Source organism: Camelus bactrianus, chromosome 1 (genome assembly GCF_048773025.1).
Source record: "Camelus bactrianus isolate YW-2024 breed Bactrian camel chromosome 1, ASM4877302v1, whole genome shotgun sequence".
NCBI classification, from domain to species: Eukaryota; Metazoa; Chordata; class Mammalia; order Artiodactyla; family Camelidae; genus Camelus; species Camelus bactrianus.
In genome coordinates, this window is record NC_133539.1 from 12,134,902 (window position 1) to 12,151,739 (window position 16,838).

At 38.9% G+C, this 16,838-nt stretch overlaps 1 protein-coding gene across 1 annotated transcript; it reads left to right on the forward strand.

Moving 5' to 3' along the window:
* Positions 1 to 15,351: 15,351 nt before the first annotated feature.
* KRTAP11-1 (keratin associated protein 11-1) lies at positions 15,352 to 16,305 on the forward strand. Its single transcript, XM_010956597.3, has one exon. The coding sequence runs from the start codon at positions 15,419 to 15,421 to the stop codon at positions 15,908 to 15,910; it is 492 nt and encodes a 163-aa protein (XP_010954899.1). The 5' UTR covers positions 15,352 to 15,418; the 3' UTR covers positions 15,911 to 16,305.
* Positions 16,306 to 16,838: the final 533 nt, after the last annotated feature.

Genomic DNA, 16,838 nt, shown 5'->3' on the forward strand with positions numbered 1-16,838 from the left:
GCTAAGCACACACTCTACCACTGAGGCATACTCTCCTCTCCATGAGAGATTTTTTAAAATGATAAAAAAGAAAGCAAAATCCAAATTTAGAATGGGGCTGTTTTATTAAAAAAATAACTAATAGTAAATATTGAAAAAATCTGAAATAAAATGGAATCTAAAGGATTATTCTGATTATAGTATAAAATCAATTGAATAGGTCATAAATAGTATTGAAAGGCGATAAAAAATAAAAAAAAAGTCATACTAACAAAAAACAGAACATAGGAGGTCAAGGTAGGGTACAGGTAGAAATAAATGTTTTTAAGTTACATGGAAGAGAATAAATAGATATGCCTTTTCTGACATAATTAAAAAAATATAGTTACGTGTGACTTTTTTTCATTGTGAGATAAAACATTCTATTAGAATGGTGCACACAATGGATGTGTAGAAATTCGTGCGTAATTACAAAGTGACAGCAGTATAGCTACCACTGAAGTGAAGAAAGAGCCTTATCCCAGCTTCCCAGAAACCTTCTTTGTTCCTCTCTGATCACAGTTCCATCCTTCCCCACTAATTGCCCCCGGTCCTAACTTCTGTTGCCTTTGGATAACAATATGGTTTGCCTTTGCCTGCTTTTAAACTTAATATAGAATATATACATTATTTTCTGTTTTGCTTTTATGGTTCAACAGTTTGTATCATTCAGGTTTGTTGATACAGTTTAGTTTATTTGCTTTTATTACTTTATACAAGTTTATTGTCATTTATACACTTTACTAATATTTTCTACTATTGATGAACTTTTGAGTTATTTGCAGTTCTTAGCTTGTATAGAGGCATGTCTTTAAATATTTTACAAGGTGATGACATACAGAATTGAAAACAAGATGCATGGTTGAAAAAATAAATTGAACATAATTTATACCTCAAAATAATGGTAAAAAGAAAACAGCAAGGAAGCTTAAAATAGGAGCCTTAAAATGGGATAAAAGTAAATGCAATTACATGGAATAACTGTGACTATGGTATCCTTTATTAAAAGGTTTTGACTTAGGACTGGGCCAAAGCAATATCTGAGTGAGAGCTTCTTACCATGGATAATCAGAAAATGAAACAATTCTGAAAGGTTAAAGGTGAAAGGGTAGGAAAATCTACATAAACAAAAAACAAACAAAACAACTGGAGTTACAGCAGTAACATTAAACAACTAGGAGACATCATTGTTAAAATAAAAAACAAGTGGAGACCAGCTTTGCAAATTCCCTGGGCAGACAAAACCAGTTTAGTCATACAAATGAAGTTTAATTTAGCTTACTTTGCAAGACTAACTTGACCTGGGGCATTTCTTGCTACGCTTCCGGAAATCAAAAGCAAAACTTGAACTGTTTCCCAAGGTTGACATGACGTAACCATTAACCAAATGCCTATTTAAGAAAATTCTAATATTGTAACCAATCCCTGTGAAGAATGTAAACTTACTATAGAAGCTGCTTGATAACAATATACCCCTGAGCCTCACTCTGTGTTTTGGTTTGAGTGCTCCTGGTTTGAAAACTTTTTGGTGTGTGCACAATAAAAGTTTGCTAATTATTGCTTTGGTGATTCATTGGTTTTACTTCTGTTATTTCTGAACGTTTGACTCCATGTAATCATTAAATAGGACAAAGAAGGTCCATGATATTTTTAAAAAGTGCAGTACATTTTTATGCTCCAAACTAAAAAACAGCATATATTTAAAAAGCAAAGTGTTAGAAGTTCAAGAACAACTTAAAAATACAATAGAACTGACAGAATTTAATATGACTTTTTCAGTATTTGACAGATAAAATAGGAAATAAATAAATGCCAAAGACATATCTGAATAATATAATAAATGCAGATGATTTATTAGATATATATTGAGCTATTTTTCTATAAAAAAGGATAAGAATAAAAGATAGTACACAGCTAAAGAATTAGATAAAAAATAACAAATTGGAACTTTAAAGGAGAATGGAGAAATTATGAAAAAATTAATGAAGTTAGAAAACACAAAGAAAATAATTGATGCCTAGATAAAAAAGGGAATGACAGATATTAAAAAATTAAAAATTATAAGCAAATGTTATTTACAGCTCTACCCTAAATAATTTTAAAATCTAAAAAAATGGAGGACTAGGAGGGAATATAAATTATAAAAAGGGTTTCAATAAGAGGGAAAAATAAAATCTCAGCATATGAACAAATGATTGAGCTAAATATTGAAAATGTTTGTCAAAAATTACTTCCTGAAAATGCTTTGGGACCAGAATACTGAGCTGGTAGGCCCTCTCACTCTGTTAAGGACAAGTAAGAACACAGATCAGTGTTGTGACCAATGAATGACCTGTGTCATGGCACACAAAGGGCTGACATTATTTTACAAACTAGTGTTACCCAAACTTGGTTATGAAACTACAAAACAGAAAGCCAAAACCCAATCTCATTTATAAACATAGTCTCAACATGAACTTATAGCAAGTTAAATTCTAGAAAGATGATAGAGTTACATGTTCAAGATTTATTACAAAACTAGTAGGAAATATGGATGAACATTTTGGAGTGTGGAAGGTCTGTTTAAACATAAGAATAAAGGTAGAAACTAGAAAAAATAGTTCATAAATGAATATCGACAATACAATAATCCAAATTAAATATAAGAGCCAAAGAGGAAAAAAAAATCACAAACCTCTGTCAAAGAGCTTATATGCTGAATATGTAAAGGGCTATTATAAACTAAAAAATGAATGCCTTAATAGAAAATTGGGCACAGATGCAAGCAGACAATTCACCAAAAGCTAATGAACTGTACCAATAAACAAATAACTCGGCTTCTTCAGTAATTAAAGCATTAGCAATTCAAACAGCTGCTTGGTATCAAGCTATGATCACTCCACTTTGACCTTGTGGAAGTCCAAAGATACAAGGTCTTAATGTATTCCTAGGACTTATATTCGCCTGTCACCCCTGAATCTGGGTCCCTATTTCCAGGAATTGTTTTGGGAATTATCCAATGCATGCTGATTTTGTCAACATTGAGTTGGCCAGATGTGAAACACACACACAGATACACACACACACACACAAGGTATGAAGCATTGACAGGTATCAGAGGGAGGAAGCGAGTAGAGGGCTTTATATAGCAACATTTGACAATTTCAAATGGGAAAACAGATACTCACTTCACACCACCGCCTTTGGAGGAATTTTTGTGGTATTGTTCAGGGAGACGCCTCAGCCTTGCAGTACTGGATTGGCTCATTGCTGTCTCTCCCACCTGTGCTCTCTGTGGCTTCTCTCTCCCTTCTCTCTACACCTTCCCCTTCCCTCCCCAGCAGTTTCTCTGGTGCAGGTGGCAGAGCAGTTCCACATTCTGTTGCCTTGGCATCTGCTGACAATAGTCATCTCTAATGCCATGAGCCTATCAAAGCAGTTTTGCAAACAAGACATTTCTTTAAGGTCTCTACCAATATTTCTTAGGGACATTTGTTTGTTTTTCACTGTCATTGGAATTAGCATGGATGAGTTTGAAAATCCCCAAGTCAAGAATTACTTTTTTTTACCACTTCAGAAATCCTCTTTCAGAGCTTTACATTCTCAAGTTTAGAAGGACCACCTTTACCCCGTCACGTGGTGACCAGTGACAACCTGGTGAGCCGTTCTTGGCTACAGCTATGAAGACTATCATAGTCCCAAAGCACTTTAATTATAGCTAGTAGGGAGTCTGAGGGGTTTGTGTTGGAATCTTGAGTCCCACTCATGATCTACAAGTGTAGAACTGTAACTGGTAAGAATTCCAAGTCATTTGGGCTCTGTATTTCATTAATTGCATGCTATTTAAATATAGGTAAAAAGTTATATGTGGTTAAGAATCGACTATAATTTTAAATAAATTGTAAATTTTTATTTGGGAAAAATCAGATCCCTACAAAGCCTTGACTTAAATAAAAGAGAAAGAGGAATGGGGAATAATTATTTAGTGAGTATCTAAGGGTCCCCTTACACAGACTCTATATGGCCGGTCCTATCATCATTTCCATTTACAGATAAGGATAGAGGCTTAGGGAGGTGAATGCTCATGGTCACATAGCTGGTTAAGTCCTAGAGCCTAGTTTTCATGTGTAATCTTCACAGGAAACTGACATAATAAATGTGTTTTGCTTGCTTAATCTAAATTACATAAATTACCTCAATAATTGGGTTTTCTGTAATGGAAATCTGGTAAGACTTTTGAGAAGCTTGAATTTGCAGCATTTTTCCAGTAGTTCTGTTGTTCTCCTGAGTGTGCTGGTTACCCTTCCTTGATTTAAAAGTTTTTTTAATAATTTCCGTGGTTATAAAAAATTTTTTTTCATTCTTTCCTTGTTGCTAACTTGTAGTCCCAGTATGCCTATTATAGCCAAGACATTGACATTCACTGCTGGATCATTGCAGTTAAGGCACTCTCTTAATTGGAAGGGGGTGAATGTTAATCATTTAAATTATTATTATGATATTTTCAGTGCCAAGAGTGCCCAGAAGGTTTTTTAATATGGAAATCCACCAAATGATAACAGGAAAAAATTTACTCTTCCCTGTGTAGTTATAATTTAAAGGTGAAAATAAGTCCAATGCAGCTAAATAAAATTAATAGTTGGTGTCAAACATTGTAACTTTATGAGCTATGAATAATGTCTTTCTCTAGAGTCTTCTAAGATGTTTGTAGGAAATTAAAAGTACAGCATAGATACTTCATCATCACTTTGTACAATTTAGAATTTAGTTTTTCAGTTTTAATACCCTCTAACATAAGAACAAACCTAATAGGATTAACTCTTAATTTACTTACCCCTAAGACATGAAGATCATTGCTGCAACTTTAGGAAGTATAAAATCAACGTTAAATTTGGGCAGGTGGCTGAAGACCAGGAGGATTTTTCGTCTGTAATTCTATTGGGCCAGATCCCAGTGGGTCATTTGAAAGTGGCAAACTCTCTTATTCCCAGATCCCAGAGCCAAGAATTTCCTTTATGTCTCTCCCTGTTTGGCCCCTCCCTGCACTTAGCTGTGAATGACATTTCCCATTCCTCAAGAAGCAAACTTGAGTCAGCAATCGCCCACGTTGAGTTTTGGAAATTCTCCAGAACATCACGCTACTTTAGTACCTTTTGGAAGCTTAGGATAGTCATCTCTCCTTGCTTTAAAATAACTGGGATAAAAACTGCTTGTAAGGCTCAATGACAGCCTGCCTCCTTGTAGAGCCTATTATGTGTGAATCACAAAGCATTCTGCAAACCATAACTCAGTTCTTGCAGCTGCCTGGGGTGGGAGCAGATCCCATTAACACTGTTTTACAGATGATCAGGCTGGGGGAGTTTCAATGAGCAGCCTCTCGTTAGGCAATGAGTCAGTGGGAAAGTGGGTGGGTGGCTGGGTGGGGGCTCCTGGAAATTTTGACATGCATCTTGAATGTGATGCATTAATAAAGGTGGGGAATTAATAAATAAATGAGCAAGGTAAATGGAGATCTATTTGAAGAACTGTTTTGCAATGAGCATTAATTGTTCTAATGAATTATTTAAATGGTGTCTTGGCTGAAATGAATCTGAAATTGCAGTATGTTTTTTCCTGGCAGCTCACTGAGGCATAAGATTTTTTAGGCAAACTGACTTTTGAATCTAGCACTGAAGTAGGTGTAAATGGAAGATTGCAAGACTACGACTAGGGCAATTTTTGGTGGCTCCTGATACATGACTTCAGTTACTACAGAGGAAGACATTTAAACTATGCAACAGTAGGAAGTACAGTGGGAGATGCAAAAAATAATTTCAATCGATTGAGTGTAATATCTAAGTATGCAACAGTGAACAATTAAAAAGTTGGAAGCTGCTTTACACAGAGGTCATTCAGTCAGTCCAACTTCTGCTACTCTTAAAACATTCCACTTAAGAAAGAATCCTATTTGCTAAAAGTACTTGAAGAAGCAGAACTTCACTAAGTAATGTTAGAAATGGTCTGTTAATGACATGTGTACCTCTATCTGCTGCCTGAGAAATGATTCAATCATTGAGTGAGGTAGATCAGTTATCCAGATTGGGCCTGGGGTCTGCACTTTGATTAGAGCTGCCAGAGGACCAGGCTCTACCTCTTGGTTTTGCCTGTTGAGCCTTTTGATTTTGTTAGTTTACTTGGGTTGGTGGCTCTGGAGAACCGAGTTAAGTTAGCCGAACTCTAAAGAGACTGATGTATAAACAAGAGTGGACATTTAATTCACATTGAAATCCAATTAGCTTATTTGTGCTGGATACTTACTTAGTGAATTGTATTTCTAGTAGGCTAGGCCAACTGGGAAACCAAATTGATATCAGAATTCTACTTGAAGATTCTAGTTCGAGAGCTGGATAATCTTAATGACATATTCATTATGTGTGAAGGAGATGCATTTGCCCAGTGGACAGTGAGAACATCTGCTTGGCTCATCAGATACCCTGCAGGCCTCTGCCCTTCTGCAAAGATGACATTACCCTTGACATGCTTCCATTAATGGGACTGCAGGTTCTCTAATGATAATTATCATTTGCCTGGGTATTGAGATGTAGAAGACAATCTAGTCTGGGAAAAAAATCCATTTAGAAGCCATCTTTTCAAAAGTTGATTATTTCTGATGATGTATGCATATTTCATTCATTTTTATCTCTTTCATTTCAGATTGATTCTCATTAGCTTCTATTACCATGCCCATCTTCTGATTTATAGCTCCAGATTCTGGGATGGCACTAAATTCAGGACTACAATTCTTCTTTTTTTTTTCCCAGTGCAGTATTCAGCTTATTCCATGCCATCTAAAAATCGTATAGCACAAATTTATATTTACATGCATTACATATAAGACCCATCTTTATTTATTTTTAAAGTATTAAAAAAATTGAAGTATAGTTAGTTTACAATGTTATGTTAATTTCAAACATACAGCAAAGTGATTCAGTTGTATGCATGTATGTATGTATGTATGTATGTATGTATGTATGTATCCTTTTCCATTATAGGTTATTATAAGATATTGACTATAATTCCCTGTGCAATACAGTAGGTCCTTGTTATTTACCTATTTCGGACTACTACTATTCTTTTTTTTTTTTTAACTTTTTTTTAATTGACTTAGAGTCATTTTACAATGTTGTGTCAAATTCCAGTGTAGAGCACAATTTTTCAGTTATACATGAACATACATATATTCAATGTCACATTTTTTTTTTGCTGTGAGCTACCACAAGATCTTGTATATATTTCCCTGTGCTATACAGTATAATCTTGTTTATCTATTCTGCATATGCCTGTCAGTATCTACAAATTTTGAACTCCCAGTCTGTCCCTTCCCACCCTCCTCCCTTGGCAACCACAAGTTTGTATTCTATGTCTATGAGTTTTTATTCATAAATTACATATAACATAATTTCATCCCTCAAATTGCATATTAATCATTCTTTTTAGCTCTTCCTAGCTTTTTGTTGTTGTTGTTTTTCCCTTTGGTGCTCATTTTCTATTTCTTTTTTTTGAAACACTTCGGTTTTTTGGTACCTCTCTTATAATAATATCTAAATCTGAAAGCTTCAGAACCAAAAGTGATTTTTTTATTATGGCTCTCACGGTGGATTTCTGGGCAAAGAAAAAGAATTTGGTGGCTCTGTTGGTATAATGAGGGGAAAAAGGAGACTGAAGTTAAGGGATGAAGTGAAAGATGAAATTCAGTATCAGGCCCAGTTGAGTTTTTTCTTGTAGGGTCATGTTATCAACCTTTAGTTCTTTTGTTACTCAGCAAAAGCAATTTCTGGCTTTAGGGTCACCTCATAGTTCAATATCAAAAATAACCATGGTCAGAAAGGCACAGACTAAGAAATGTTCTGTGATTCTTCTAAGAAGACTGGCCCTTTGCCTTAAGCTGTGACCTTCCTGACCTTGGCTAAGTTGTCTGCAGGGAAAGACACATCATCTTAAAACACAAAAGATGTTTGTGTTCAGATTCACCCTGACCCTAAATAAAGAGACACCCAGAAGAAGCCAACTCTTAGAATGTAAAGTTGAGGCAGAAGGTAGAAGGCAGTCTAGCAGTTGGAAACAATTCACCCTTCTCAGCATTACTACTGTTATTGGATATCCTTCCACTATTAATTACACCTTCAGAATTTTCAATCCACAACAAATAGCAAAAAAAAAAAATTCCATCTAAAATATAAGACTGCATAGTCTTTAAAGGGCTGGCTGAGACTGGTAGAGTTCTCAGTTTCCAGTACCTCCTGGGGCTCCCATATGTCTCACTATTCCCTCTGTTGTAGAACTCATATGTTGCCCATAGATTGTGGAGTTTCATAGTGTTTAATGCGAAATAAAATCAGAGGAAAAGATTACTACTGAGAGGCTGAGGCTACTTAAAAGTACTGGGAATTATCTTTAGCCAGATACATTGCATTTGGGGCACAGACCTGCAGGTAAGTTGATGGTACCCCAAGTCAGAGTCTTATCAGATTGGAGAGTTTTGAGGGAGCTGTTGAGATCATCACATTGGTACTAATTCTTGTAAGAAGCCCCTTCACAGAGGATTCACAGGGGATAATGAGCTGTCTGCCTACTTTGAATATTTCTAATAATATAAGACTTGAAATTTAGATTTTTCTCTGAGGGTCCTCTAAGTCCATGTTAGGGATTTCTGGTTCTGGTATCCTGGCAACTCAGGGAACACAATAATTTTAATCTCATGTTCATATTATATTTTCAGTCCTACATTCTCACCTAGAATTTTGCCACTGCTTCACCAAGAAGTAAAATATACTTTACTTCACCTTCCTTCAGACGTGGGCCTTTGTGATACCTTGAAACAGAGTATGGCCACAGTGATGATGAGTGATTCTGGAGCCTAGGTCAGGAAAAGCAATAAGGCTTCTGCCTAATTCTCCCTTTTGGGGATCTCACTCTTGGAACCAGCCCCTATGTTGGAGAAGCCCTGTGCACGTGAGGGGGCCAGGCATAGGTATCCCGACTGATAGCAGGTCTCCACTGACAGACACATGGACAAATGATACTTCAGGCACCACAGCCCCCAGGTTCCCCCGCCCCTCCGTGCAGCCTGCAGCAGAGAGAAACCAGTCGTGATGTTCTTTGTCCAGATTCCTGAACCACAGAACCCATGGGCATAATAAATGGTTGTTTTGTCTGCTAAATTTTAGGGTAATTTATTACAAAGTAACAAGTAATTGATGGGGAGAAGATGGAATGGGGCTTTTGGATTATATACGTATGTGTGAGTGGGGTGTTGTTAAATGGTGACTTTCTCTGAATTAAAATGAGTTAAACTTTAAAAAATATTTACTAAACCACTTTAAATATTTATTACTTATGAAGAAGAATACGCAAATGAATATATGTATATATAAAAATGGCTGGGACATTAAACACAGCTAGAATGTAAGCAGATTTTTAAATTTTTTCCAAGTAATGTTAGTCACGCTGATTTGTTTCCTTTACCTAGGCTAGTCCTAAGAGTTGATGCCCCAAACACTAAAAGGTTGAAAGATGGGACACCAGAAGTTGACACATTGTAACTGACTATACTTCAAAAAATGTATTATTTAGGTATCTATTAAACCAACTTATTAAACCATAAACCACTTAAATATTTATTAAACCATTGCCATGATTTTTATCCTGATACTTTTTGCCATACTTTCGTGTTAAATTCATTATTCAACTAATACTTTTATTTATATTAATTCCCTTTTTAAACCAAAAAAAAACTTGCTTAAGCTTCATCCTATGTAACAATGCCCATAAATTATGGCTTGTATAACCTAGACATATTTTATTAATACATTTAAAAATAGATACATGACTACTAAAACTAAAAAGTTTTTGACCACTTACTGCCTAAAATTATCTCCCATCGCGTAGTTAGCGTATATCTCATGTTGAAAAAAATATCCTTCATGTTGGAAAACAACTGTGACATCAAATTGACAGTGAGATCTTTCAGTCTTTTAGTGTTTGGGGTATCAACTCTTAGGACTAGCCTAGGTAGAGGAACCAAACCAGCATGATTGACATTATTTGGAAGAAATTTAAAAATCTGCTTGCATTCTAGCTGTGTTTAAGGACTGTCTTATTTGGTCATTTCAGAAATTGCTTTAAAAATGCAAATATTCCTTGTTTGATGCTCAGTTTGTGTACAAGACATTTCTTTGGCTTGTATGGATAGAGGCATGTACGTACCTTGGAGGATTTGAACAAGGGGTTCGAAGGACTACTTTCCTTAACTCTTTCAAATGGAAAGTGTTTGGAATCTGGTGTCTTACTCGGAGTTCACTAAAAGCAGAACTCCTGACAGTTTGGGAATTTTATTTCAGGGAAGGCAACAAAGGAGAAGTGACATGAAGGAGAGGGGAAGAGGGGAAGGCCACCCCAGAGGCTTAACTGAGTCAGCCTCCATCACAAGCACCTCGTGCACGGTTCCACAGGACTTTGTGAAATTGTTTCTACCAAAGCGGGAAGCACTCATTCATGGCTTTGCACTTCCCATTGCTCAAGCGAGGCCCCATTTCTGGGCAGTGAATATAGGAAAGCAGAGTCAGTTATTGTGGATGTCCCTTGCTGTGGCATCAGAGAAAACCTAGAACAGGAAGTAAGAAGGAAGGTGACTGGTCCCCATATGAAGGAAGCAGTGTCTGGATGCCCCACCATGAAGCTGGCGTAAGCCTGTGCAAAGAGGAGGCAGTAAGAGACAGGATGAGGCAATTGTGAACTAGTGCACAAGCATGTCTGATACACTTGGCAAAGACGCTCCCTCTCTGAGATTCAGTTTCTCATCAGTCAGATGAGAGAATTCGGTTTAAGGACTTTAAGATCCAGTTCTGACAGTCTAATCACTAACCTGAGATAGTGCCGGTCTAATGCTCCACTCCGAACCCCCCAGAGAGGCGGGCCAGACCAAGAAGGCTTGTGTTCTGAAAGGGCACAAGCACAGATCAGCTAGGTGATGCGAAGACAAGACTTCCCGTCTCCTACACAGCTCCCAGCATCCTTACCCTGCTGGGTACCAAGTAAGCCCTGAATAATTCTGAATCAAGGAAGGGTCATACATCTTGAGTGACTTGGGGCCTTCTCTCTCAGGCCCCGTACATAAACGTTACTCATGTCTGCTCACAAGTGGGTTCAAGTCTAATTACTTGAAAGACCGGAGCACATGCCAGCCACACCTGGGATGTCCTGCGGGAGAGTTTGTGGTGTTTCCAAAACTTGGGATTCTGCTCACCTTTATTGACAGCACGCTAATTTGGATCCTCAATTAAGGTTCCCATGAAAAAATATGTGAATTTGAAAACAGGCACCAGGAAAAAGAGAATGGTGGTTCAGATGAGGATTTTTCCATCTTGACATTCTCCTCGGGGGGTTTCTTTTCCTACAGGTCCTGGAGCTGGTGATCGCTGTATCAAGTCCTGAAAGTAGCAACCATTTTGCTGGTCTTTGTTGCTTCTTTTCCCTTCTGCTTTCTGCCCTGTAGTGCCCTCTAGCCCCAAAGAGTCGAACCTCCTTATGATGGATGCTTTTGGAAAAGAGCTTGGAAAATGAATTTCAGTTCGGTTTTGTGGGGCAAATCACTCCGCCTTTGGGGGTTTATCGTGTCTTGGTTAATAAGGATTCTGGAGATTCAGCCCAGAGGTCTGTGTGGGGGAAAAAGACGGCAGAACAATTCAGCCAAGATATATTTAATTTTTAAAGCAGCCGTTATGTTCTGTACTTATGTGTTTGAATTCCCTTTTTCTATTTTTTGAGAGATAATGAATAGCTTCCATTTGAGAGTCTGAGCATCCTGAAAAAGGGCAGAATGACAAAAATCTCATTTGATGTTTATTAATTTTTCAGGGAGTTCGCTCTTCCTGCATTGGATGAGACGAAGTGATTTTTTTTTTGAACCGGCGTTGGTCAACAATTATTACCAACTTGGTGATAAAAAGTATCCTTCCCGCATCTCAAACCTTCGGCCTCCCACGCACGCTTAATTCCTTTTACTCTCAAACACTTGGCCTTGTAAGTGATTTCTGTGATTCAGTTTCGAGTGAATGAACTGCTCATTTCCAGTCTGCGGTAATTATTGCATAAGGCTCAGATTGTTCTATAGAAACTAGGGCCAATTACCCATCAAAGGATGGAGATAATGCTCAGTACTTCTCTAATCTCTCCTTGTCTGTCCTCATCACTCCCACCTCTAACTTCACGCCCTGCAGACACGAGAATAATCTTCACACACCTTTTCGCTGAGTTGAAGTCTCCTATCGCAGATATCTACGTCCTGATAGCCGCTGGCAGTGTAATTTTTCCTCACATTCCAATGAAAGGATGATTTATTGATTTCATTTAACCACATAAGAGACTTAGGATTGTGTAGAGTTTGTTCAAGCTTCACATGGCTGTCAGTGAGTGATTATTTACTTTTGCATCTTACAGTCGATCCAAATGAAGAGTCTAGGTGTTTGCTCTTAAGTATGGAATGTCCAAGAGTATTAAGCAGCTTTCCTAACTCTACATTGGATAGTTTAAGACACCAGTCTTTTCTGTTTCCCAGAAAGCCAGCCATTTTGCAGGTGCTAAACAGAAAGCACTCTGTTGAGTAGATTCCTTAGATTTAATTGCTCAGAGAATCTATTGATTTTGCTTAGTTCGTGGCTGGAAGAAAACTACAAAATCTCATCTTAAAGTGAGTTCAAAGTTTGTGAATCCTGTTTTTTCTCAGAAAGGTCTTGCCACCCAGATCTGAAAAATCAATCCACTTCTCTGTTGTTTGCTAAGAATTAACTGTGTGCGTCGCCATTGTAAGTAATTTTAATTTCAAATTGTAGCTCCAAGCTGTTGAAGGCTCTCTGTCTCTTCCTGCTTTGTTGTAGGGACCTTGCATTTTATTCTAGTGAAGTAAAAATTGTCAAAGGAATATGGGATGAAAAAGCACATGAAGTGTAAAGGCAGCGGCCCTTGTAACTTCCTATTTTAAACTTTCATTTATTTTTATTGTTGTTACTTGATGGAGCTGGAATAGAAATAAAGACTGCTGTCTTTGCAGTGTCATCAATGGAACATTGATTGATTGATTTTTTTTTTAAATAAATTTTTGCTTGAACTTTAATGAGGGCATCTCACCATGTTTAAATATTCCCAGCGCAGGTCGACAGCTCATGACAGTTTTATTTGCATCTCAGTTTACTCAAATATAAGCTGCATGACCTTGGCTAGCCATTCAGACTCGCTGAACTTCAGTTTCTTCATGTGACATGATACCTAGTCCAGAGGGTTGCTGGAAGCATTCAGTTGTGATGGTGTATGTAAAGCCTCTAACTCAAAGCCTGGAAGAGGCTCAACGAATGTTCACTTTCTTTCCTTTCGAAGCAGATGAAAGACATTTTCTAGAATTTTTTGTTTGTAACTTTTAAATTTCAGTGGAAAAGAGGAATCAAGGCAGAATAATGATCTATAAAAATCTCTGCTATTCCAGAAATACGGCAGTGGGCACTGAAAACTCCTCCCAGGTCACTGCTACTGACTTCGCCCTTTCACTTTGGTCACTTGTCATTCACATGCTGAGGTCCTTCTTCACAGCAGCCTATGAATCCATGGCTCCTGGAAGCCTGTAAACTGCTCATTCATTTTCAAACAAGCAAGCCAGCCCTGGGGACCAGGGACTCTGCCCTTCAAACACCAGCTGGGACATTCCCCACGGTGGGAAGTGCAGAGTCACAACATTGCGGAAAGTAGTCATCTCGTTAATTTTTCTCCATACCTGAGAACACGCTGCGAGTCACCGAGGGAGAGGCGGTCTGATCCCTGGGAATCTCAATACTGCCCACAGCACAGCGTCATCTTGTGGGGCATGTTATTAGCCTCCAATTAGAGCCGTGGGGAGCTCCCAACATGGCTTCAATGGAATGAATAGAGATGAATGAAGCATTTTACAAAAGGACCTCTGCTGAGTTCCAACATCAAGCTGTTTGCTTTGTGGATGTTTAAAATGTAGTCTACTGTAGCCCTCAAATATACGGAAATCCATTTTTGTCTATTTATTTTTAACCCCCGCGTAAGCTAGTTTATGAGATGAGTCAGATCTTATAGCTGTTTTGATGTAGAAATATCACCGACCACTCAAGCTTTGTTGAAGTGAATTATTTTGCTGCAATTGAAATGGTTGTGTACGGGAGGATCGAAAGGATTCGCCATTCTGGTGTTCAGAATTGACTATATCGTAGTGAGATGAAGAAAAGGAGAATGATATCCTTCTATGGTTTCCCCGAGAATAAAAAGAATAATTAAATTTTACAGCACCCTGTTTACACATCCATTCATTGTGAAATATTGGTTAAGGGCCTGTTTCCTCCCACCCTCTCCTCCCCTTATCCTTGATGGAGACAGTGACGTAGACGGGCCTTGGTTTGTCTATGATAAAAGTGCATCCTCTCTATAAGTATTTGTGTGAAAATAGAAGTCTTTTGAATATACTGAGCATCTTGGGAGAAAGGCACTGTACCCTTTCAAATTAGCATTATAATAATTTTAAAAATTAACTAAGCCTGTTCCACTGGCATATTGATGAGTCATTCTTATCCACTGTTCCCAGATTAAAAATTTTAAGAATAAAGCTCATTCAGTTTATTTAGAAAGAGACTTGGCTACAAGTGCCGTCCCACCTAATCAGCTTCCGATTCACTTTGCTGCTTGAACATAAAGGGTGAGTCCCACTGCCCTTTGACATTCCTGGGAGAATCTTGCTCCGATCACCTGATTGATTTTTCTAAGCCAGACTGTACTCTGGATATGTCTTTGTGCCCTTTTCCCTGACAGGTGTTGTCATTGTCATCTTGAAGCATGTTGAAGGAAGTTCCTTGTCCATTAGAAGCCCCGTTAGATATGGAAGAGTGATTGATTAAGTTACACCTAAAACATACTAAGTACCGACAAAACCCACACAGGGTGTGGGTGTGTAATTAGTCCTGGTCAGAAGGGAGAGATGGTAGGAAGGGGGCATGTTTGACGTTACTGTCAGATTGACACTCATTGTATCCAAGCAAGATGAATGAGAGATGAATTGTGGGCTCTGATGACCAATAGCTTTGAAGCTGTCAACCAACCTTCTTCATCCTGGGACTAAGTACAGTATGGAAGCCTTATGATTTAGTTACCAAACTACTAAACTTCCTTTATGAGGTTGAAGTCTTCTCAAGAGGCAATTAACCTGGAGAGTCACAAGATGTTCTAAGGCAAGCTGGTCTGAGCCAAAGAAGCCAGGAGGACCAGGGTGGGAGCCCCACCCACCAGCAAGGGTATATAAAGACTCAGGAGCCTGAGGTGGCATTCGCAATCCAGGAGCTAGCTTCAGCGAGTTACCCACATCTGTCTGTCTGGCAACATGTCCTACAACTGCTCCACAAGGAATTGCTCTTCCAGGCTGATTGGGGGACAATACACTGTCCCCGTGACCCCTGTTGTCACAGCTTCTACCCAGGATGCTGACTGCCTGAGTGGCATCCATTTGCCCAGCTCCTTCCAAACTGGCTCCTGGCTCCTGGACCACTGTCAGGAGATCTGCTGTGAGCCCACTGTTTGCCAGCCAACGTGTTACCAGCAAACTTCTTGTGTTTCCAGCCCTGTCCAGGTGACCTGCTCTCGACAAACCAACTGTGTCTCTAATCCCTGCTCAACTGCCTACAGCCGGCCGCTCTCCTTTGTCTCCAGTGGCTGTCGGCCCCTGGGCGGCATCTCTACTGTGTGCCAACCAGTGAGAAGCGTCTCCACTGTCTGCCGGCCAGTGGGAGGAGTCTCCACCATCTGCCAGCCAGCCTGCGGGGTCTCCAGGACGTACCAGCAATCTTGCGTGTCCAGCTGCCGAAGAACTTGCTAAGTGTGCAGGAGCCAGTGAGCGAATCAAGCCTCTATGACCTGTCAGCTGTGTTTCCAGGATCTTCCAACATGCTGTCTGTCCCTGAAGAATTCTTCATTGCTGACTGCTATTCTAACTGCCTGATTGCTGGCTGCCAGCCCTGAATAAGCTGCCTTTGGCCATCTAAGAGTTTCCTGGCCAGCACCAATCTTATTTTAAGGGTTTGATCACCGGTGGCACGTATACCTCTGGATGTTTCCAGAAATTTACCACCCACGCGCAAGTCTCTAATGGTTTTGGCACGTCTTGACCTTTCTGCTTTGTCTGGCTTCTGGCTTCTGTTTTTGTGCCTCTGAAAAAGGGAACTTGTCTCACTCTGTGTTTCTCAATAAACCTTCATTGCTTGGCATTGCAAATGTGTGTCTCAATAGAGTTCTTTATTTGTAAGAATTTTTGCTATCTATAAATCATCCTTTGCTGATCAGGGTCTGATATTTTATTTTCTGAGCATGGAGTATGGGTTCAGTCATGGTGTTTTATTACAAGCAAGGGATCATCTTATATTTTACCTGGTTAGAGAGTCTTTAAACCTGTAGTCAAGTGGAGTGGCTAGTCCTCTACTTTTCCCCCATTTTTTTATGGGCTTACAGAATAATGACCATGTAAGACAAAAAAAAAGTTATCTGAGAAACCAAGTTGTTTGGGGAATTGTACAGTGTACGAGGCAGTGGATTCAGTTAGAGAGGTTCAGAGTCTTACTTCATCAGAGGACCACAGTGGAAAACTTTGCAGAGGTTCCCTCCGTGATCAGATGAGATGCAGGGAGAAGGAGGAAGGATGGGGAAGTGGTTTCCAGGCCCTGAGATTCGTGGCATCCGAAGGGGTGGCTGTAGCTTTATATTTCCCTCACTTGCTCCTGCCAATTGGTAGACCCCCAGATATGTTCAGA

Coding starts and splice junctions, on each gene's coding strand:
- KRTAP11-1 (XM_010956597.3), top strand. CDS start 15,419: ATGTCCTACAACTGCTCCACAAGGAATTGCTCTTCCAGGCTGATTGGG.